General features: G+C 42.4%; 1 protein-coding gene across 4 annotated transcripts in view; it reads left to right on the top strand.

Annotated features, from left to right (window-relative positions):
• The window catches only part of LOC103189011 (KH domain-containing, RNA-binding, signal transduction-associated protein 3), a 133,964-nt gene that overhangs the window by 51,230 nt on the left and 57,485 nt on the right, over positions 1-25,249 (top strand). For all 4 annotated transcript variants that reach the window (XR_006085931.1, XM_042345579.1, XM_042345578.1 and 1 more), the window contains 2 exons: positions 18,801-18,917; positions 23,231-23,377. Coding sequence is in view for 3 of the 4 variants with exons in the window: in XM_042345579.1 (XP_042201513.1) it covers positions 18,801-18,917; positions 23,231-23,377 (264 nt within the window). In the remaining variant the exon portion in view is untranslated. The remainder of the gene's footprint in view (positions 1-18,800; positions 18,918-23,230; positions 23,378-25,249) is intronic.

Genomic DNA, 25,249 nt, shown 5'->3' with positions numbered 1-25,249 from the left:
ACATACAGCCAATTAACTTTACAGTATATTCTGTGAAGCACTTTGAGACGTCTCACCGATGCGATAAGGCGCAATATCAAATGGTGAGGGATGTAATGGGTTTTACTGGTTATTTTGGTGACTTTTCTGGTTCGCTGCTCTTCAAGTTGATCATAAACTATGTAAACGATAGTGATTCCTTTAATGTCCTATGATTTGCCATTGACAAATTGCACGTGGTTAAGTGGTGGGTAGGCAAGCAAGTGGAGTCCTGTAGCTCAGTGGTTAGAGCACTCGCTTTGCAAGTGAGAGACCTGAGTTCAATTTCAGGCAGAGGGCGAAACCTTGGGCAAGTTTCCTTACTCCACACAGAGCCTAATAATAATCCCTCCAAAACCAAAACAATAATAAATTGGTCATTTTCAATCTACAACTGTTTGTGGGACATTGCTGTGTGCAATTGGCTGCCGTGTTCGCCCACAAATATACAGTCAATTCACTTTACAGTGTGTTCTGTGAAGCGCTTTGGGACGTCCTCCCGACGTGAAAAGCGCTATATCAAATGCAAGGATTATTATTATTATTATTAAGTGGGCCAATTAGGAGGATGGCAGATAGCTTTTAGAGTGCACCAACTTAACCCTGGTGGATTAGAGCAGGAAATGGAATATTATAGATGATGCAGATATGTCCATTGGCTAAAGTGAGCAAGAAGACTTTTGATATGTCTATTGATTGACTTATTTGGAAGTGGTTCTAAAAGCTTTTGTTTTCATATTGAATAAAGGAAGGTAATTGGAATGGTGTGATTGTGTTGTATTCCTGGGTAATTGTTGAAAATGATTCCTCCCACTGTTTCTGAGGCAATACTGACAGTGTTCGTGGAAGGTTTACAAAATGTAACCCTACAAATAAAATGCAGGACAAGGGGGTATAACTGCATGCAGTCCATCCAGCTAAGTATCTGCTTACTCTGTTGGGTCTCCGCTTGAGATATCCTCCTGGTGTGAAAGGTGCTGTACACAATGTAAGGGTGATAAGATTCAGATAAGAGTATAATAATAGTCTTGCATTTGATATAGCAACTTATCATGTCATTGAGACATTTCAAAGCACTTAACAGGATATATTATAAAGTGGATTGACTGTATTTTGTGGGCAAAACGCAGCAGTCAATTGCGCCCAGCAGTGTCCCACAAACAGTTGTGGATTGAGTGACGGTTTTTTTTTTTGAGGGTTTATTACCCCTGGAAAGTGATCCTCCAATCGACTAACAACCAAATTTCGGGAAACAGAGGTGTATGAAGTAAGGAAATTTGCCTAAAGTTTCGCCCCACCCAGGAATTGAACCCAGATCTCTCGCTTGCGAGGCGAGCGCGCTAACCACTATGCTGCTGGACTTCACTTCTAGTAGAAGCAATTACTACTTAACTATTTATTTTACTATTAACTCTCCAGTTAACATTGAAAAAAAATTATGTTTGGAGCCAGTAAGTAGCTGTGCAAACTGCAAGGTTTACTTTAGTTCCATTGTTTTCTTGTGGAAATGGAGCCCTAAAGCTGCAGATCAGATTCATGGATCTATTTAAAAAATGCGTTCATCTACCTAGCATGTATTACCAGGATACTGTGCCGTAGATGTCTCAGGGATGTCTTAAATAAAACAACATGAGTCATTTTGAAAATCGGTTTAGTTAAATTTGGAGGTGATTTTATACAATACTGGAAAAAGCTGCAGAAAGTTGTCTTCCAATTTAGGACTGAATTTCTAATGATTGATTTGATTAGTGTCTAAACGTCAAAACATTGCAAAGAACTTCACATTACTGTCATGTGTAGTGAGTGTTTAGGTTTGCCTTCTAAAAGTCTGCATGTTAATGACCGAGGTTGTGTGCAATTTGGGGTTTTATGCTTTGTGGATTGTATCCGTCGGGTCTTCAGCTTGTTTGTTGGACAAGCTGAAAATCTGAAGTATAACTGTTGTGCCATAAAGGACAGGCAATTGTCCTTTTCACCTTCAAAGGATTTCTCGGCACAAAGTGGTGCTAGTTCCTGTACTGGAGATGACTGCGCTAATTCCAATTCCTTGTGCTTTCCTCTTCTCTGCCCCCACCACCAGTTTATATTGCTCTTCACTGGTTCCTCAACTGTTTATCAAATTCCATTTGTAATGATCTCAGCCTCCAGAGACAATTTGTGGCAAATATTTCATCTTCTAGTGAACTTTTGGATGAAAAGGTTCCCTGTAACTTCTCACAATAAAGAGTTGATGGCGGCTTGTTTTTCAGAAGCATTTTTTGCTTGCCTTGACATGATAGTAGGAAGTACTGTCTATTTAATAGTGAGGCAACATAGGTCTTTCAGGTAGTACAGTAAAAAACATTTCCGCCAATCAACAAACAACCGGGTTCATACTTACTGCTAGGTAGAAATGCTTGGTAGTAATGAAGATGGATGAAGTCCTTGTTTCCCACGATTCAAGGACGTTGGTAAGTGCTGGAGTAATGGAGGGTACGGGAGTGGTGTTACGAGTTAGGAGATGATTAATACGAATAGTGCAGAGAAATCTAAGTGGTTTTGATAGGAAACTGAATGGGACTCGGACAAATGCATGACTTAGCGATTATACGATTTATAAAAGACTTGTGCGAGTTTCACTGTAACCGTGCCTGAGGAGCAGGATTGGTTTAACTGTTAACAAATAAAGGGCATCTATACAGTAGGAGACGACAGACTTTGCAGACTGAGACCAAGCAATTGCTGTGTTTCAAGTGTAAAAACCTCTGGATTCTGCTGTGCAAAGTGAAAGCAAGGTTTATTTTTGGCTAATACATTATACAGTGGAAAACTAGCATAAAACATCCCAAAGGAATGGTCTGAATGTGTGCAGTATAGCTTTTTACCATATTAGACATTAAACGCTTCAAAACCTTTCCCCTCCCGGCTCAAAGGGGATTGCAGTAAGAAAAGCAGTGACCTGTTTTCTAGCCAAGAATGATTCACAGCGCTCAGACATGTGATAAGTTAACAGCAGTGCAGAGTAGATTTGGAATTTACCTCAACTTCAAGGTTAGGGAAATATTGGGAGGGGGGGGCGTGGGGAAGAAGAGGTGAGAATGGAATTAATGTTCTGACATTTTTGGAATATATTCGAGCACGGCGATTATTGATTTTAAAAAAAGTGCAATTATACAACTGCATTCATGTACGTGGAATCCTGTAGCGTAGTGATTAGAGCGCTCGCCTCACAAAAGAGAGGACCTGGGTTTGATTCCCTGGTGTTGCAAAACCTTAGGCAAGTTTCCTTACTCCACTCGCCTCTGTTTACCTAGCTGTAAGTAGGAATCCAGTTGTTAGTCGATCAGTGAATCATTTCTGGAGGTAGTAATCCCCCCCCCCACCATAAAATTTGGTCACTCAATCCATGACTGTTTGTGAGATACCTCTGTACACAATTGGCTGCATTTTGCCCACAAAATACACAGTCAATCCACTTTACAATCTGTTCTGTGAAGTGGTTTCAGACTTCTCAATGACGTGATCAGGCGCTGTATCAAATGCAAGTATTATTATTATATGAAATAGACGTCTAAAAATGCTCCAAGTGCATTTTCAAAAGAGTTGTTAACTTGAACATCGCTGTAAAGTTTGAGCTTTAACTTTTGTAGTTTGTGTTAGAAGAACCCTAACAGTTAGAAACATGAACTGAAGTTTGCTAAATGCGAATATACCATAAATTATGGATAAACTAAAGAGGAAATCTATCTCTCTAAGCATTTTGATAACTTTGCTCTCTTGATGAATACACCATCTTCAGTAGATTGTGCCCTACTTTTTATTTTGGTGTGGTGCGGTTTGGGTTTTGAAGCCCTAGTGAAATTATCAAGTTTTCATGGACATTTTCCTGTTGGCATCTTAAACGGTATAATTTGATTTCCAGAATTTGATCAAAGGCCAGAAGTTAGCAGTGGGAGGGATCCCAGAGGTCCCGGCTCTAACTGAGTAGGTTCAATCTGGTTTCCACGTACAGATGTGCTCTCTCTCCTGCTGTTTTAGCAGAGAATCATAGAATAAAATATCACAGCACAGAAGGAGGCCATTCGGCCCATTATGCCTATACCAGCTCTTTGGAAGAGCTACCCAATCAGTCCTACTCCCCTGCTATTTACCCATATACATGCAAATTTTTCCTTTTCAAGTATACCTGTCCAATTCCCTTTTGCAAGTTGTTATTGAATCTGTTTCCAGCACTCTTTCAGGCAGTGCATTCCAGATCGTAACAACGCTCTGTGTCATGCGGCTTTTAATTTAGTGTTTTTTTTAAACACCACTTCTCTGATGAATTAAGACTGGGAAATGGCTTCATGAGGAGTGTCAAATAAAAAATACTTGAGGTGCATAGCGGCTCTGTCAGTATTTGAAAGAGAGCAAGAGGTTGAAGTTTCAGATGGCCTGCATCAGAAATAGTGAATGGGCTACAGCAATGGTGGCCAGTGTGTGGCTTATTGGCATAAATCAATAAATCCTCCTGGGAGAGGAGGTAAGCAGGGTCTCCTCAGGACTGAACTGGCTTCAAGGTGACATTTTGGCAATGGAATGTCGGAATCAAGCCATCCCACTGTGGCGGTCTCGGTAATCAGGCAGGTCCGCAGTATTCCAGGGCGCTCACTACTGATGACAACACACCCCAGCCTGGCTCATCGGCAGGACCTGGAAGGGCTGACCAGTCACTAGGGGCAGGGAGCCATCCCACTCAGCTCCTATTAACCCTGCAAGCCAAAGCCCTAAGGGGTAGAGTAGTCCTAGCTGGACAAGCAGCGGGAAATCAAGAAATATTCAATCAAGAAATTGGTATTTTATTGGCCAACCATTAAGGTTGGCTACCACTGTGCTATCGGATTGCTTTCAGAGCTGAGTGAGACAAGACCAAGAAAAAGACTGGCAAGAAATGAAACAAGCAAAGCTACTAACTACACCTGTAAAGAGCATACTAATGAGTCATTAGCAAATTGTGAAATGTCAGAAAGGGCTGTTAGTGTGACATGAGGCACAGTCAGCCTCGTCTTTTCCCTGATCTACTTCAGTAACCGTTACAGAGGCTGAAAGCTGTGCTTGAATATCAAGACACTTTTGTTTGACCTTTATTCCCAATTTTCCCGACCATTTTTCAGATAGTGGGGATTGTGAAAATTAATTGCTGTTTTTAAGTGGCTTATCGAGTCACAAAAATGCTTTACAGTAATTGTTTTTGTCAGCCATCTTCTGGACTGCAAGATCCCACTAAGTGCCAGGACCATTTTTTATCTGGCAGAGAATCTTCCTTGTCCTTTTTAAATAATAATTCTTGAATTTGATACAGAGTCTTATCAGACTGTTGAGCTGTCTCAAAACTCTTCACTATAAAGTGTAGTAACTATGGGGGGAATGCAGCAGCCAATAGGTGCACACCAATGTCCCACTAAGTCATGTTGTAAGGGACCATTTTAATTTGGATATTGTTGGCCAGGACACCAGGAGAGAGATACTCCCTTCTCTTTTCGAATAGCACCATGGGATCATTTTACATCCCCTTGGACAAGCAGATGGGACCTCGGTTTAATGTCTCAGAAGATGGCACCTCTGACAATGCAGCACTCCCCCAGCACTGCACTGGAGTGTCAGCCTAGACTTTGAGCATCTACTCAAAGCTGAAGGGGACCACTTCTGTCAATAAACATTCTCTCAGTGCTGTACTGGAATTTCAACCTAATAAAAATCTGTTACCTACGCCCTGCTAGCTGCCCACATAAAATTTGAATAATAAGTTTGGCATTGCGTTTGAGAAGCATTTCAGCTCCTGTTTTAGGTCAAAATCACTTGCATTTGTTTTCAGTTTTCTTTTACTCAAGCTTTAAATAGAACTTCTAAGGGAAAGTGTGTAATACTTAACCTCTGGCACATTACACCACAGACCTACGGAATTCCTGCAGTGCTGATAACTGATCAGCAGGTACAGAAACGATTTCCATTAGAGTTTGCCATTTGTGGTTGCACGTTGCATGAGGTTGAATTATACGCAGGTCACGAGGTGTTGCGCCCTGAACATCATCTGCCATGTTGTACTTGAAATGATTTGTAGTCTGAGGTGAACGACCAGGGCAAAGGTTCAGGATTGTGAACGATGAGTTGAAGACAAGATGCCAAGGACTGTATTTCTTCATACAGAGGATAATTACACCTGGTACGGGTTACCAGGAAGTGGGCTAGAGGCCAGCTAATGCGAGATGCAGTTGATTCTTTTTGGTTAAGATCTTTCTTGGTGAGTGATTGCCCCCGCCCCCTCCAGTATTTTATGTCAAACTGTTATCTTTTTTCAAAGGCTGTAGCTCCTTAACTAACTGTCCAAACAATTATGTAGGAGTGGTTAGCACACTCACCTCGCAAACGAGAGGACACGGGTTCGATTTCCAAACGGGGTGACATGTTAGGCAAGTTTCCTCCGCACGCCTCTGTTTACCTAGCAGTAAGTAGGAACCCAGTTGTTAGTCGATTTGGGGGATCACTTTTTCGGGAGTAATTATTATATTATCCTTGCATTGATATAGCGCTTTCACGTCGGAGGACGTCCCAAGCGCTTCACAGAACACACTGTAAAGTGAATTGACTGTATATTTGTATAATAGTCTCTTAGAGATAAATAACAGTAAAAAAAAAATTGTGGTCAGTCAATCCATGACTTGAGGGGGTCAGATTAGTCACTGGGGGTTGAGATTCTCTATCAACCCCACAGAACTTCAAGGTGCTATCCATGTGAAAGGTGCTTTATAAATGCAAGCTGTTTGTGGTGTGTTGCAAGCCAAAGCTCTAAATGGGTAGGATGGTCCAAGCAGGATATGCAATAGGAAGCCCTCAAGGTTCTCAATGGCACGCTATGTGGTTTTGTCTGGTTAAATTTCAGCAGTTGTCCCAACGCATGCTCTGTAGCCCCCAAGCCTTGGCTATTGCTAACCTGTGCATAATACTCCCGGGAATTAGGTAATCAGGATGTGTCCCTCCTGGGGGAGAGGGGTGAATTCCAATCCAATCCTGGAAATTTACATGCGATGATTGTGGACATTTGTGAAAGTCTCTGGTTTGGATACTCTTAATAAAAATAATTATACTAATCCTTGCATTTGATATAGCGCCTTATCATATCATTGAGACGTCTCAAAGGCTTCACAGAATATATGGGATTGACTGTATATTGTAGGCAAAATGTAGCAGCCATTTGCAGATAGCAGTGTCCCACAAACAGAAGTTGATTGCACGGTCAAACTTTTTTTTGGGTGGGTGTGGGGGGGTGAAGGATTATTACCCCCAGTAAGCGATCTGCCAATTGGGTTCCTAATTATTGCTGGGTAAACAGAGGCATGTGTGTGGAGTAAGGAAACTTGCCTAAGGTTTTGCCTGCCCAGGAATCGATCCCGGGTGTTCTCATTTGCGAGGCGAGCGCACTAATCACTACTCTTTGGAGTCCTGTAGCACAGAACTTAAGCACAGTGATGGGTTCCACATGTGTCAACACTGACATCTCAGCCAATAAATCTAAACAATGGCCTGAAATTGCTCCTGTGAAAATCTGTAAAGTAGTCCAAGCCCTAATCTGATTTTCTGCAGTTGTTTTTCTTTCTTAGGCTCTTTTTCTGGATTGAAGACAAATTTACAAAATTCCATGTGGTAATAAATGGTTTTAAACTGAACCATATGGGAATTCCGAGCTAATTTTTTTTTCTTTCATGCAGTATACTGAGTGCCATGTCATTTGCTTCCATGGAAGATAATTGAAATACACTGAGAATCAATTGGATTTGAAATAAATGCTTTGACTACAACAACGACTTGCATTTATTTACACAGTGCCTTCACGTGGGGCAGCATCTCAGAGCGCTTAACAGTGGCAGAGCCTGACATCGAGTCGGGGCCAGGGGGATGGGGACCGTAAGCATGGGAGAAGAGGAAGGTCTTCATTCGTGATCTGAAAGGGGAAGGAGGGGTCAAGGCGGAGGGATTGGGGAAAAGAGTTTCGAAGCTTTGGGGCGTAGTGCCTGAAAATGGCTGACTACATGAGTCTGAGAAAGTGCAGTTAAATATGCTTTCCAAACATTAATTTTCCTTTCACAGTTTAAATTTAGAAATGACTAGGGATGAGAATGTGTTTAACGGTTTACTGAACTGTTGCAAATGCAATCAGTGATGAATCCCACAGTATTTACCAGTAATGGGAATTGCTGACTGACTATTTTTCATGAAAAGTTCTAAAATGTCCATGCGGTACATGCAATGTATTATTTCAGCTACTGTACTCTGTGAGAATCGACTTGTGTGCGCATACATCTTGGTTAATGATTGTGGAATGCACTGGTGCCTATCTATTGGTAGAAAATATGGAGTCCTGTAACTAAGTAGTTGGAGCACTCGCCTCGCAAGCGAGAGGCTTGATTCCCTGGGGCGAAACCTTGAGCAAGTTTCCTTACTCCACACGCCTCTGTTTACGTAGCAGTAAGTAGCAACCCGGTTGTTAATCGATTGGCGGATTGCATTCTGGAGGTAATAATCCCCTAAAAAAAAATGTGGTTACTAAATCCACGACTGCTGTGTGCAATTGGCTACCGTGTCAGTGCCTTGGTATATCCTCCCGACGTGAAAGGCGCTATACAAATGTAATTGTGTTGTTGTTGTGTTTCACCTACAAAATACACAGTCAATCCACTTTACAATATACCCTGTGAAAGCACTTTGAGATGTCTCAATGATGTTATAAGGCACTGTATCAAATGCAAGGATTCTTATAATAATGCAGACTTGATGGGCTGAATGGGTGTGATGTTCAATGCTTTTTGAGTTGGACACCTTCTGGAAAGGTGCGAAAAGGAGAAAAATTGACAGGGGAAATAACAACAAAAATACAACAAAATTACATTTGTAATTGCCTTTCGCGTCGGGAGGACATCCTCCCAATATACTTTCAAATATCTGAAGAAAGGCGTATTTTTTAATAATAATCCTTGCATTTGATACCCCACCTTATCACATCTGAGCAATGCAATATATAATAATAATCCTTGAATTTGATATAGCGCTTTTCATGTCTTCTAGGTATCTCAAAGCGCTTAACAGAATATACTGTAAAGTGAATTGACTGCATTCTTGTGGGTGAAACGCGGCAGCCAATTGCGCACAGCAGCGTCCCACAAACAATCGAGGATTGAAGTGACCAAATTATTATTGTTTTTTTTTCTTGAGGGATTATTATCAGGCGTGTGGAGTAAGGAAACTTGCCCAAGGTTTCACCCGGGAATCGAACCCAAGTCCTCTCGCTTGTGAGGCGAGTGCTCTAACCACTGAGCTACAGGACTCCACGATGTACAGCGAGTGATGGGAAAAACGACACGTGATACGACAAATCAATTTGGGAAAGCAGAAAACAATCACGACTAGGAAATAAAGTGAGAGAAGCACACGGAATTAGTCTGAGACGCTGCCAATAGAACAGAAGAGTTCCTTTCACTGGAGAATAATTGGTGTTAGCAATGAAATCATAGAATTCGAGAATACTACAGCACAGAAGGAGGCAATTTGGCCCATCGCGCCTGTGCTGGCTCCTTGGAAGAGCTACCCAGTCATTCCCACTGCCCCGCTCTTTCCCCATACCCCTACACATGTTTTCCTTCTCAAGTACCTGTCTAATTCCCTTTCCCACAATCGAGATCTCTGTTGTGATGTTGTATGGGGCGCTTGCAATTCAGCGAATAACAATTCTTTATTAATTAAAAAAAACTTAAAATAGAAGCCACCCCCAATTTGAGATGTGGGTAGAGAAAGGATCTTTTACAGGTCTCGTGTTAAAGCGCTTGCAATAATTGTTGCTAAATGTAGTAAGTTTATTTAGGCTGATATCACTCTTTTGTAAGGACTTGTACTGGATTGTCAGACTACGCTGTGAAGCGCTTTGAGACATCTCAACAATACTGTGATAAAGCATTATATCAAATGCAAGGATTATTATTATCATAATTATTAGTAAGACAAGGTGGAATTTCAAACCTTTCTTTTGTTTAAAAGAAATTGTTCATCTCCCCCTTCCCTCCAAACACACGTTTGTTTTTTTGCGGGACAAGAGTTGGGGAAAAATATAATTTGCAGTGATCTGAACTGGGTGTGCTTTTTCGCAATTCACCAGTTTATTTAGTGGAAAGAAAGTGTGAAGTTGGTTCATTAACTCTCCAGGGAAATCTCCTTTTGTTGAAGTCAGAAACCTTCCTAGTCCATAATTGTGCAGTTGACCCCAGGCGAGAAGATTCAGTGAGGAGAAGTGAGAACTAATCATCCTCTCTCTGCCTAGACTGGAAGAGGGTAATCCCATTAGGTTTATTAGGCTGATGTTTTGCAGCATGTGAATGTGGGTGATGCCTCGTGGTTTACACCATGGTTTATCTGTAACCTAGTTATAATAATAATAATAATCCTTGCATTTGATATAGCGCCTTATCACGTCATTGAGACGTCTCAAAGCGCTTCATGGAATATACGGTAAAATGGATTTACTGTGTATTTTATGTGCTTAGTAACTCGACTAACTTTTAAAAACACTGGATTCCTTTTTATTTTAACTTTTCTTGTGTTCAATGCCCATCGTATTCCATAATATGCAATGCAAAATACCAGTGTTGTTCTCCAGCATATAAAGTACAAGACACACAATGTGAAATCGCACCTCTGACTTCAAATATGTCTGAACACCTAAGATATCTAATAATTCTTGCATTTGATATATAGCGCCTTATCACGTTGTCAAGACGTCTCAAAGTGCTTCACAGGATATACTGTAAAGTGAATTGACTGTATATTTTGTGGGTGAAACCCGGCAGCCAATTGCGCACAGCAGCGTCCCACAAACAGTCATGGATTGAGTGACCAAATTTTTTTTAAGGGATTATTGATATGGGTTTACTTTTTTCAATCCTGTTCAAATGTTATGCACTATTTAGTCCCCTCTAAATCGTCTTTTCAAGACTGAAAGCCTGAGCTTGTCTAATCGTTGCTCACAGCTCATTCCTCTAACACTGGGGATCATACTCGTTACTCTACTCTGTCTCTAAGGACTTAAGGATTCTAAACCCCTTGTATCACGGTGACCAGAACTGTATGTAGTATTTAAGGCGCAGTTTGACTAGAGCACTGTACAGCCTGAGTATTCTGTCTAGGGATCTAAATTCAACTGGATAAGCAGTATTCATCTGATTATTTATGTGCGTAGGAAGAGCAGGAAATGAGATTTACATATGTGTTTGAGTTAAGTTATAAACCATGTGCTCTTTTGACAAAATTCTGGTTTGTATTTTCCTCTGGGATTTGAATGGCATAATTATTCAGTGGAATAAGCGGAATTGAAAGAATCAAATAGACCTTCTCTTTAATAAATCCGGGGATTTGGGAAGTACCTAACATATGGGATCCACCACTGTTAAATGCTCCGAGACCTGCCCTGCATTAAGGGCACTGTGTAAATGCAAGTTGTTGTTTGTTCTGTATAAAGTGACTGCCGTTCTTACCTACATAAATGGTGGCTAGGTTTGAGGTGATAACGGACCATAAAAATCCAAGTCCTTTCTTATTTCTGAATAAGTGCTGATCAAATGAACTGCTTTAATTTGTTTTTCATACTTTGTACTTTTTAAGTAATAGCCTTTCACAAGAAAAATAAATGGGTCTAATTAAACTTTCACATTTTGCTTGGTGAGTCAGTGACCGGAGGGCATCAATTTAAGATAGTTAGCAAACGAGCAAATGGGGAGGTTAAGAGAAAAATGTTATACACACAGAGTAATTAGGATATGGATTACTCTGCTGGTTGCAGTGATTGAGGCAGAATCCATATTTTCCAGCGCCTTGGGAAGTCCTCCTGACGTGAAAGACGCTATACAAATGTAATTTTGTTGTCGTTGTAGCTTTCAAAAGAGAACTAAATAGATATCTAAAAAGGAGTAAACTACAGGGGTGTGGGGAAAAGGCAAGTAAATAGAATGAAAGGATAGCTCTTTAAAAAACCCAGCACAGCCTCAATGAGCCGAATGGCCTCCTTCTGTGCTGTAAATTTGCATGGTTCTGTTTTAAAACGGTTGATGTTAGAATGCCATCCTTGATGTCCTCTGAATGTTATTACACTAATTTGTCAATATGTCGCATTGCACGATTCACTGGGTACCTATAAATCCTTAAGCAAAGTCTATTGGATTCCTTCCACCTTGGTTGGCTATAATTTATAAATGCTTAAACAACCTACATTCATGTTATTCGCATGTAGACATAAAATGTTACACCTGCAGTAGAGAACCTATGTTCGATTCTCAGCAGGGCGAAACGTTGGGCAAGTTTCCTTACTCCACACGCCTCTGTTTACCTAGCAGTAAGTAGGAACCCGGTTGTTAGTCGATTAGCGGATCGCTTTTCCTAGGGTAATAATCTCTTCAAGAAAATAAATAATAATAATTTGTTCACTCAATCCATGACTGTTTGTGGGACGCTGCTGTGTGCAGTTGGCTGCTGCATTTCGCCCACAAAATGTACAGTCGATTCACTTTACAGTGTATTCTCTGAAGGAAGCACTTTGAGACGTTTCGAATACGTGATAAGGCACTATATCAAATGCAAGGATTGTGTTATTATTAATATTACAATACAGCACCAGAATTTTAAGAAACAGAGGAGTGGAAGTTCCAAGAAACACAAGAAATAATTATCCAGATACAGTAATTGGACTTGTGAACAGATGGTGTCTTAATTGTCTCTGTGTTGTAAGTCTGAAAGTACATTTGTGTTCTTTTAAGCCTCTACATATTGAGAATGGAAACCGGCTGTGTGAGTAAGCAGAGACCAGTCAATGTTACCAATGGCAACAAGACATGATTTAATATCATAACGTCAAAGTATGAAAGTACATTTGTGTTATTCTACTAACCTCCCCCCATCCGCAACAGAGGGAACTCAGTTGGTTCCACCCATTTCCCATGTTAACATCTCGCTCTTCTCTCTAAATTTTTATAATAATAATCCTTGCATTTGAAGTAGCGACTTATCATGTCATTGATACGTCTCAAAGCGCTTCACAGAATATATTGTAGGGGATTGACTGTTTAGTTTTGTGGGCAAAATGCGGCAGCCAATTGGGTATAGCAGTGTCCCACAAACAGTCATGGATTGAGTGACCAATTTTTTTTGAGAGATTTTTTTTCCCTAGAAAGCGATCTGCCAATTGACTGACAACCAGGTTCCTACTTACTGCTCGGTAAGTAGTGTGGAGTAAGAAAACTTGTCTAAGGTGTTCCCCGCCCGGGAATCAAACTCGGGTTCTCTCGCTTATGAGTCGAGCGCGCTAACCACTATGAATGGAATGGAATGCACTCTGTCCGCAGAAGGACACAACCTTCTTTCCCAATTGTGGAATTTATTAGGCACGGGTTGGCAAGAGCCAAGGCTTGGGAACTCAGAGTGTGTGTTGGGGTAACTGCTGCTTGCCTTGTGGTGTCCCGTAGCTAGCTCGCAAGGAAGAGGACCTAGGTTTGATTCCCGAGTAGGGCGAAACCTTAGGCAAGTTTCCTTACTCCCAGCAGCAACTAGAGACTCGGCTGTTAGACAATTGTGGTAATAATTGTGGTAATAATCCCCTCATAAAATAAATGTGGTCACTCAATCCACGACTGTTTGTGGGTCACCTCTGTGGGTACTCGCTGCCACAGTTCGCCCATAAAATACACTGTCACTCCATTTTACAATATATTCTGTGAAACACTTTGAGACGTATCAATGAAGTGATAATGCGCTGTATCTAATGCAAGGAATATTGTTGTTATTGAAAGCACTGTCTGGAAAGGTTCCCACTGCTTGTTGAGCTAGGACCACCCCAGCTACCCTACCCGTTAGAGATTTGGTTTGCAGGGTTTACAAGAGCTGAGTGGGATGACTCCCTGCCTAAATTATGCCATTGATCTAAGCTGGCTAGTCTGTCATTCACGGTGCCCTGGGGTAGTGTGAACCCATCTGGTTCAGGAGCCAGACCCAACCACAGAGGATTGACTTCATTGTAGTATTGCCAAGCATGTCCCTTTGGAGCTAGTTCAGCTGCAAGGAGACTGCTAACCTCTGGAGACTACATCTGCAAATACCCCTGTACACCAGATGGGGCAGAGTTGGAAATACAGCACAAGCTCATTCGCACAAGTGTCAGGATGACTTCAAAGTGTCTGTCCATAGACATTTTTTTTAACAAAAGCAGCTGTCAGTGCAGTGACTGTAGGAGGAGCACCATGTGAACACATAGAAGTGAATCATGTTAAAAGGTCCAGATGCCCATCGCATCCTAGAGTAACTCCTCTATTCCAAGTAGAACCACAGAACTGTTATATCGGAACAGGAATTCAGTCCCTTGAGCCTGTTCCACCATTCTATTAGATCACGGCTGATCTGTAACTCAACTCCATTCACCCGTTTTTGCCCCATGTCCCTTGATGGCCCGACCTAACAAAAATCTATCCACCTCAGTCTTGAAAATTTGAATTAATCCAGTATCCACAGACTTTTGGGGGGAGAGATTTTTTAAGGCAAAACCTTAGGCAAGTTTCCTTACTCCACATACTTTTCTAGCAGTGAGTAGGAACCCAGTTGTTAATCGATCGGCGGATCGCTTTCTGGGGGGGGGGGTAATAATCCCTCAAAAATAATTGCTCTGTACAATTGGCTGCCGCTTTTCGCCTAGAAAATATAAAGTCAATCTACTTTACAATATACTCTGTGAAGAGCTTTGAGACATTTCAAGGACGAAGTGATAAAGCGCTATATCAAATGCAAGGATTATTATTGTTATTATTTTATTTCCTCCTCGTCCAGATTCTTCCAAATTCAAGCTTCTCCTGTCCTCATTTGTAGGATGTTGCTGGAACAACTGAGCTGCCACATCCAGAACATTCAGTTAATTTCTAATGAATCTCATCCTGTCTTTACAGGATGAGACTTTGAGATTTTCTTATGCAGAAGGAGTTATATCGCTGGCAATTAATGAAGAGTTGCAGCTTTCACACATCCCAAATGCATCAGGACAATTAGGCTAGTGTTCAAAAAGGCCTCCTTCAAGAAGACTTTATGGTGTTGGGGGAGGCACTTACATTCTTGGAGTCCAGACAACTTTAAATTAATTGTTGACTCTAGGATCGCTTCTGGTGTACTGGACTAACGTGTGTTGAATGAGTGACCTAGTTTTTCCTCCCACATTCAGGAGGCTTTGTGTTTTGTGTTCCATGGCTTGACATTTCATTTCTCAAACAGTGAGCGTCAGTTTGTGTGCCAGCTTGGCTGGGTTGTCGGCTCTCACCTCTGGATAGGAGATTGAGGGTTCAAACTTGAGCTTGAGCTTACTGATTGCATGCAGGCCCCAACGTACACTTACTGAAAAAATACGAAATCTGTTCAGAAAACTGGCGTGCAGTGTTGTTGGTGTGCTCTCCTGGGAGTCACTATACTTTAGAGTAACTTGCAATGTGAAATGCTTCGAAATGTTTGCACGCGGTAAGACTTTGTACCAATACTATTATGTGAAACAGAAACTGCTTATTATAATAATAATAATCCTTGCATTTGATATAGCACCTTATCATGTCGACAAGACACCTCGAAGCGCTTCACAGAATATATTATCAAGTGGATTGACTGTGTTGTTGTGGGCAAAACACGGCAGCTAATTGTACAGAGCAGTGTCCCACAAATGGTCGTGGTTGAGGGATTATTTCCCCCAGAAAGCGATCTTCCAATTGACTAACAACCGGGTTTCTACTTACTGCTAGGTAAACAGCGTGTGAAGTAAGGAAACCTACTGCCCTACATTTTGTAAGTTTGTCTCAGGATACCTGTAGCGTAGTGGTTGGAGCTCTCACCTTGCTCGTGAGAGGTCTCAGGTTCGATTCCCGGGCATGGCGAAACCTTAGGCAAGTTTCCTTACTCCACATGCCTCTGTTTAAGTAGAGGTAAGTTAGGAACCTGGTTGTTAGTCGATTGGTTGATCACTTTCTGGGGACAATAATCACTCAACTCGAAAAATTTAAATAATAATAATTTGGTCACTCAATCCACGACTGTGGGACACTTCTGTGTGCAATTGACTGCCGCATTTCGCTGACAAAAAATAATCAATTCACTTCACAGTATATTCTACGAAGCTTTGAGACGTCTCAACGACGTGGTAAGGCCTGATGTCAAACGCAAGAATTATTATTAATATTATTGCTTCTGAAGGTTGGGACAATGTTTGCTGTGAAATAGTGTTCGCTGCAATTTGACTTAGTTTGTTTGTGAATCTATTCCTGTCACTTCCTCCAGAAACAGAACAACCTTCTAATGTCCCGGTGAGAACTGTATGCAGTGTTGCTGCAGTTGTATCCAGGCTACAGGGTCTTGGGTATTGGAAAGGAAATGATTTGGCGCAGTAGACCATTGGGCCCATCTGTGCACAAATTGGCTGGCAAGTTTCCCTACAAATAAATTACCAAGTGTGGTGTACATGTGCCAACATGTCGGTCATAACTTGGCCAAATTCCCAGTTTTCCAACCTTTAAACATGGGGATTGGAAGGCGGGGGCTCATCTGAACTTGTTAACTATATGCTACAATACTGCTTCTGGAGTCCTGTAGCGTATTGTTTAGAGCACTTGCCTCATAAGCGAGAGGATCTAGATTTGATTCCCAGGCAGAGGGAGACTTTAGACAAGTTTCATTACTCCAAACATCTCTGTTTGCCTAGCAGTAAGTAGGAGCCCAGTTATTAATCGATTGGTGGATCGTTTTTCCAGGGGGAATAATTGATAATTTTTTTTTAAAATAGTAGTAATTTGGTCACTCAATCCACGACTGTTTGTGGGACGCTGCTGTGCGCAGTCGGGTGCTGCGTTTTGCCCACAAAATATACAGTCAATTCACTTTACAGTATATTCTGTGAAGGGCTTTGAGACGTCTCAACGATGTGATAAGGCGCTACATCAAATGCAGGGATTATTATTTTATTATGTCGTGAAAACAGTATTGTACCAGAATGGAGCAAAGTGGTATTTCATCTTCTGCCTCGCTAACGGCAGCAGTAAGTGCTCTTGTTTTCTGTGCTGATGATTAGCAATAAAATTACATGTATAGAAAGATGTGTCATAAGAACGAATTCAGCGTAAATGTTCACCATCACTGAAGGTTTCAGCCTTCAGTTGATTTTGAATACATTTGGTTCGTATCAAACTGGTTAGTGAGCATTTGATTTAGAATCCCAATTCATTTTCTACCCAGAGGGGGACCACCCTGTATGTGTCAGGCTGCTAAATTAATACTGTCTGGTGCGTGCACTAGATTGAGCCAGAACCGAGGAGTGACGTGATATTCACTTTGATTCCGATTAACTGCATTTATGCGGAGCGAGAGTGATGGTGTTTCATCAGTCGTGTAGTCACCCACCTTGGATCTTCATTCACTGTTCGAGCTCATAGTCTAGCCTGACACCTGATGCAGCACTGAGTGCAGCCGGGCATCGTAAAAGGTGTCATTGTTGAGGGGTTGTCTCTTCATGTCCACGCGATTCACAAAGCAGGCAAGACAACAGCTAGCATTTATATAGCATTCATCATATCAGTCGCTTCTCTGAGTGTTTAATAATATTAACAGTATTCCTTGCTTTAGATATAGTACCTTATCACTACAATTTACTTTACAGTATATTCTGTGAAGCGCTTTGAGATGTCTGAACGACGCGATGAGGCGCTATATCAAATGCAAGGATATTATTACAAAGGTGACAACTACGCACCACTGCTTAGAATTTCGTGAATGAGCCACTGCTCATCAAAACAGTACAGACACATGTAGTCAGCATTGAGTTAGAATAAGAGGCTGCTTTCCTGATTTGCTGGCTTCTCTGTGTCGGTAACTACAATTTTGGATGACGTCTCTCCAGCCGTTATAATTAACTTGGATTTGACAGTACTGTGGATCATACGTAAGATTTTTAAAGGCGGTTAAAGCTCATAGGATTAGCAGCAAATTAGCTAGCTGGCTTCCAAAACTAGTTTAGCATTCGGAAGAAGGAACACATTGGAAGAACGGAAGACACTCTGTAGGAGAGGGAGAGGGGAATAGAAATGATTTGTTCTCTGTCTCCTGCTATTCAAATGATTTACAATCACTACATTTGCTGATGGTAAGAAGCTTTGTGACCATGTTTGTCAGTGTTCTGAAATACCCGGGCCATGAAAGCTAATGGGGTTAGGCAATGACATGGATGTGAGCATGGATAACAGTAAGGCAGTAAATTTTAATGTGCATAACAATACAATACAGGCGTCAGCCTGGCTCAGCCAGTAGCACTCTTTTCGTTGAGTCAGAAGGTTGTGGGTATAAATCTCACATCGGGGCTTAACTCCTACAGTTGGCGGATTGCTTTTCTGGGGGGAATAATCCCTTCAATAAAAAAATTAAAAAATAATAATTTGGTCAGTCAATCCATGACTGTTTGTAGGACACTGCTGCGCGCAAATGGCTGCCGCGTTCCGTCTACAAAATATACAGACGATTCACTTTAAAGCGCTTTGAGACGTCTCAATGACGTGATAAGTCGCTGTATCAAATGCAAGGATTATTATATACTTCTACTGTATTGCTTGAGTAAACCGTAGGTGATATTCACACCCCCGCTGCTCATCGAGGGGGGAGAATTACATCTGATGTTTGGAATGATTTGTAGAAGTATTTGTTAAAATGCTTTTCATCCTCCTTTACAGTTCAACTTTGTGGGAAAACTCTTGGGCCCACGTGGGAACTCTTTGAAGAGGTTACAGGAGGAAACGCTGACAAAAATGTCCATCTTGGGGAAAGGCTCCATGAGGGACAAAGCAAAGGTAAGAAAGGGGTCTGAAAATTCCTAGCCCGTTGCACATCTTTCATTCTCCCGCTTAATTCCTCTCTCACTGGGTGAGAAAGAGAGAGAGAGAAACCTCAAATCCATCCTGTCACTTGTTTTCAAATCCCTTCATGCCCTGGCACCTCCCTACGTCCCCGATCTGCTTACCCCCCACTCCACCACCCGCTGGCTCCGGCCTCCTGTTTGCCCCTCGTCTCCTCCGCTCCACCATCGGTGGCAGTGCCCTCAGCCACTACCCCCTGAAACTCTGGAACTCTCTCCCTCAATCCCTCCGCCTTGTCCCCTCCCTCCCCACCTTCATTTCCTAAAGACCTTCCATTTTAGTCGTGCTTACGGTCACCTACCCACTCCCTCTCCCCCAGTCTTGGCGTCAGACTCCGCCAATGTCAAGCGCTCCTTTCACACGTTGTCCCTTTAACAATGTATGTTGAAGCAGAAAATACAAGCTGACAGCACTTTGCACCCATCTGGAATTGCCTCTTCCAGTCGATTAACATGATCAGCGCCATGATTTACTTAAAGAAAGCCAATCAAACTAGTCTTTCTCAGCATTTTCCTTCAGATTAATATCACATGAGTGAGCCTTAGCAGAAACGTAGTCACGACCACCAAGCTGAGTCAGCAACACCCGCGCATGTTAATTCAGCTTCCTTGTATTACATTTCTTAGTGTCTTGCCTGGTATCAGTCACATTGATGGAGAGACTGATGGACCCATTGTCTATTCCTGCCTGGAACTGTTGTGAGCAGATTTACTGCAACAACTTATATTCTCCATGGCCCTTCATACCAATATCCCACCTTGCATGCTCAGACTCACCTTCGAATCCCTTCATATCCTGACACCTCCCAAAGTTTCTTACCTGGGTAATCCCCAATCTCTGCTTGACTGGCTCCTGCCTCCTGCTTTTTGCCTCCTGCTTTTTGGCTCTGCTTTTAGCCACTACGCCCCAAACTCTGAAACTCTCTCGCTCAATCCCTCCACCTTGCCCCCTCCTTCCCCATCTTCAGGTTGTGCCTGAAGACCTTTTCGACCATGCCTACGGTCACGTCCCCTCCCTCCCCTCGTGCTCCGCCAGTGTCAAGTGCTCTGGGACCCTGTGTAAATGCAAGTTGTTGTTGTATTCAGCTCATCCCTACTATAATTTGCTTCTTTGTGACACGGATTCGATTGTATGGTTGAGTGCGGACCTGTTCAGGCTTCCTACGTGTCAGTTGGAGCTTGTGCTAAAATGTTTCATTTGCAGTTCATTAAGTTGCCACCAACATAATTTTCTGTGCAGCTCACAGGAAGTGGCAAGGGTAGAGATCTGATGAGAATAATTAATAATAATCCCTGCACTTAATATCACCCCATGTCACATTTTCAAGATATCTGTCTCGAGGTGCTTCATAGGATTTACTGTTAAGCACAATGATAATGACTTCACATTTGTGGGCAAACCGGCAGCTAGTTTGCATTAGAGTGTCAGCCCTCGTTCAAAGTCCTGACATTGGGTTTCAACCCACAACCTTCTGACTCAGAGGCAAGAGTGCTATTAACTGAGCCAGGCTGATACTGTCTTTTATTTCCCATTTTTAAGAGAGCTTTGAAGACAAAGGGAAAGTGCAGAATGAGGAACAGAGTGGAGGGATTGTGACAGAGAATTTGAGGGAATGTGAAGGATCAACAGGATAGTTAAATGCAAATACAGATTTTAAAAAAAGCAATTGAAATTGGATGGAATACAATAATATTGTGTTCATTGTGTTTCACTTTTTTTTAAGCCCACAAAATACACAGTCAATCCATTTTACAATATATGTTGTGAAGCGCTTTCAGACGTCTCAACGATAACAAATGCAGGGATTATTATTTTAAAAAGGTACTTTGAAGGAGAGATTTCCTCTTCACACCAAATGTGTATAAATGTGTCCGTAAAGCCAAGTGTGTGACTTTTATTTCTATTTCTACTTTGAAAATTATATTTTACTTTATATCACTGCTATTCGGATAGCAATGGAATCGATTAATGTCTCTGAGCACCTTCCTACCTCTCTGACCTGCTCACACCCCACTCCACCACCTGCCCCCTTCGCTCAACTCGCTCCAGCCTATTACATGTCCCTCGCTTCCTCCACTCCACCATCAGCGTCCGTGCTTTCAGCCACTACGTTCCCAAATTCTGGAACTCCCTGCTTCAATCCCTCTGCCTTGTGCCCTGTTTATCTGTCTTCAGATCACACCTGAAGACATTCCTCTTCAACCATGTTCATGGTCACCTCCCCTCTCCCTGGCTTGGTGTCAAGCTCCACCACTATTAAGAACTCCAAAATACTATCCTGGGTGAAGGGGCTGTATGAATGCAAGTTGTTACAGTAAACCTCCCTACCTCTCCGACCTCCTCAACCCCAATCCACCACCCGGCGCCTCCGCTCGACTGGCACCGGCCTCCTGCGTGTCCCTCATGCCCTCCACTTCACCATCGGAGATCGTGTATTCAGCCACTACGCCCCAAGACTCTGGAACACTCTCCCGCAATCCCTCTGCCTTGCCCCCTCTCTCCCCTTTTTCAAGTCCCGCCTGAAACACCTTCCTTATCGATTGGTGTTGTGGCTCTTCCTGTTCCTATGTTCCTCAGACTGGTTGAAGCACAATTAAGGGGAGAGTGGACTTGCCATTGTCGGATGCGCTCATTAAGTATACAAGAGAAGGCATTAACGTAAATGAAGTTCACAGTCAGCTTGGAACACTTGTGAAGGAGTTATTGCTGCCCAAAGCAATAAAACTAAAACCTATAATAACTGTGAGATTAGTCTCGAAATGTCATAGTTTTCAGCATTGATATTTAAGGTTTGCAGTTGCATAATGATCTTTGATCCGCTCCATCTGTCTGTTATTTTTGCCAATACTGAGGTTACAAACGGCAACCAAATGCCCTTCTACTATAGGGCAACATTTCAACCCCAGAACCTCAATTTTACTGGAAGTTAACTTTCTCCATTTGGTGGGTTTCTGGGATCTGTAGCTTCTAAGCAAGGATTATATTATTATTCCTTCATACAAAGGGTTATGAGAATGTGGAGCCCGCTGCCCAAAAAGCTGGAGAGGTAGAATCAATTAGATTCCTTTAAAAGAGAGCTAGATATTTGATACATAAGGGGGGGATTTAGGGATATGGGTAAAGACAGGGAAGTGGTTAAAAGGATTGCCAGGATCTAATCCACTGATGGAATTGGCTCGACGGGTTGAACAACTTCCTCCTGTTCCGAGTTATTTGTTAAACAAAGGTTTCTGAGCTCAGTCTGGTTTAACAAGCAATTAGAAGCTGGCTGCTGAGTCAGGAGCTGGAGGGCAGGAATGCAAGATTATCCCTGTTAGACAAAAAACAACATTAGGAGAAATTGTTTTACACACAGGTTTATTAGGATGTGCCGTGTCCTACCAAAAATAGTGGTTGAAGGAGAATTGATAATAACTTTAAAAAGGAATTGGGCAAATGTATTAATATTAATAATAATTCTTACATCTTGATATAGCGCCTTATCATGCCTTCGATATGTCTCAAAGCGCTTTGCATAATATACTGTAAAGTGAATCGACTATATTTTATGGGCGAAATTTGAAAAAGAAAATATAAATGTAATGGGGAAAGGGCAGGGAGTGGGACTAAATGGGTAGATTTTTCAGAGAGCCAGCAGAGGTATGATGGGTTGAATGGATTCCTTCTGTGCGGTAAATGCTTAATTCTAAAAAATATGTCGAAAGTAGTATTAAACGGCTTAACTTCCCAAAGATGATGATGATAATCTTTGCATTTGATATAGCGCCTTATCATCTCGTTGAGACGTCTCAACACGCTTTACAGAATATATTGTGAAGTGGATTGTCAGCGTATTTTGTGGGTGAATCATGGCAGACAATTGCGCACAACAGTGGAATTGCACACAGACACGCGTGCATTGAGTGACCATTTTTTGATGGATTAATGCCCCCTAAAATTGATCTGCCAATCACCTAACAACCAGGGTCCTACTTACTGCTCGATAAACAGAGGCGTGTGAAGTAAGGAAACTTGTCCAAGGTTTCGCCCCGTCCGGGAATTGAACGCGGGTCCTCTCACTAGTGCTCTAACCACTACACTGCAGGACTCCAAAGAGAATGTGGGAGGTGGAAACCATCCAGGTGAACGTACGAGAAAGTGCAGTGACGTGCTGTAGTAATGTGTAGCTCCTGACTTTGATTTGTTTTAAACTTAATCCTGATTTACTTTTTTTTGTTCTGTTCCTACCCCCAATTGCTAAAAAACAGGAAGAGGAGCTGAGGAAGGGTGGAGAAACCAAGTATACACACCTGAATGAAGACCTACACGTTCTGATTGAGGTGTTTGCCCCACCGTCAGAGGCCTACGCGAGGATGGGACATGCTCTGGAGGAAGTCAAAAAGTTTCTCATCCCGGTTAGTGTTCAGTTTAATTGTGTTCAGTCCTCTCGGCAAGCTTTAGTTAAGCAAAGTGATCGAATTTCGTCTCGTTTTTCAAGGAGTGTTTTTTAAGCTCTGATGTGAAATAGGTGTCTGTATAATACTTAGCTCAGCGGGTTCCGGCCTGATCCACATCCCCCGCACTACCCGCCTAACCTTCAGCCTTTCTGCCCCCAACCTTTGGAACTCCATCCCACAGTCTCGTCGCCTCCCTCCCTCCCTTGCTTCCTTCTTCAACCGCACCTTGGGTCACTCTCCGACCCCTACCCTCCCTGCCCTCCACCTCTCCTGATTCCAGCGTCCAGCTCGGGTGCACAACCTTGACTCTCCTGTGCCTTGGGACCTGATCCTCTTGATGTGAAAAGTGCTTATTAATATAATTTGTTCTTGTTTGCCCTGGTATAAATAGTGTGAGTCAGTGGCTAATGCTTGTAATGGAAACCTATTAAACCTGGCCTTTAGCCGGCAAATTGCCATTTCAGTCAAAGGGCTGCTGGGGTTTGGAACTCATTACTACTTCTGTCTGTTGAGGTTGGATCATAAGAATAATTCAAAAAAGATGGAATAAGGAACCTGAGCAGTAAAAGTATTGTGGGATTGGGGAACAGAGCTGGAAAGTGCTATTACATTTACACAGTGTCTGGAGGACGGCCCAAAGCGCTGGCCAGTCAGGAATTTGGACCCGAGCTGGGGGTTGGGATCAGGAGGGGTGGAGGGGAGGGTAAGGGGTAGGAGGGTGGCCAAAAGCGCATTGAAGAGGAATGGAGTTCCAACGGGATGTGGGATAGTATTCCAAAGGTCGGAAGCAGAGAGGCTTAAGGCCCGAATGCCGATAGTGGGGCGCGCAGGTTGGGGGACAGGGAGTGGTCCAGAACCTGCTGAGCAGAGGGAGTGGGCAGGTTGATATGGCGTTGGGTCATAGAGGTAGGGAGGAGCAAGGCCATGGAGGGCTGTGAAGTTGTGGACAAGTAATATTTATTTGAAATGCCTTTTGCTGCCAGCTTTTCTGGCTTTTTAACCGAGTTCCCAGAAAATCTGCTGTGCTGGATATTTGTAAAAGAAATGTGTTTTAACAGAGGCCTCGACTTGTGCGGTTTTGACTTTGACAGGAAATGCAGCAGATCGGATCCATAAGAAGTGCTGAATTGCATTCTTTTAATACTTCTAACAGTAACAAAGAAAGCCCTGTGTGGAAGCTGATCTACAGATACTGCAACTCAGTGGGCTACGTTCTCCTTGCTTTCTGCTCTTTTTTGCACAAGACAGTTGCTCTGCAGTGCGCCATGGAACTACAGATCGGATTCATCCAGCCGTTGGCTTCATTTTATTTATTGTAGCCGGTGGTTATTGCAGTCAGTTACTGCAGCAATTCTCCACTGAGTGTTGGTGGTGCCTTCAATAATAATAATCCTTGCATTTGATGTAGCGACTTATCACATCTTATTGCGTCCTCTCCCGCACCAGGCTCCGTGACCCCATCAACCCCACCCTCGCCCGGCTCCATCCCTCAGAGGAGAGTTCAAAATCGACCGTGCCTTGGGTCACCCTCCTCCTCTCCCTGCCCTCCACCTTCCTTGTGATGAGACGCTATATCAAATGCAAGGATTATTATGTTATATATTATATAGTAATTGTTGAAGCTGTTCAGTATTAAACAGTATAAAACGGCGTAGCCCCACACCACTGTGAAGCACTCGGCATCACCAAATTTAAAAAAAATGTTAAATGTGTATAAAATTCCACAAATGCTAAAATATGACCCAAAACAAAAGAGAGATGATTTGCGTGATAGAAAGAATTACAATTGTCTCCTGCCGCAAAGATTATTTTAAACTCCCAACTATTCAA

The sequence above is a fragment of the Callorhinchus milii genome, unplaced genomic scaffold (genome assembly GCF_018977255.1).
Source record: "Callorhinchus milii isolate IMCB2004 unplaced genomic scaffold, IMCB_Cmil_1.0 Scaffold62, whole genome shotgun sequence".
Lineage (NCBI taxonomy): Eukaryota > Metazoa > Chordata > Chondrichthyes > Chimaeriformes > Callorhinchidae > Callorhinchus > Callorhinchus milii.
Note: the sequence above shows the minus strand (reverse complement) of the source record. Positions and strands in the feature narration are given on the sequence as shown.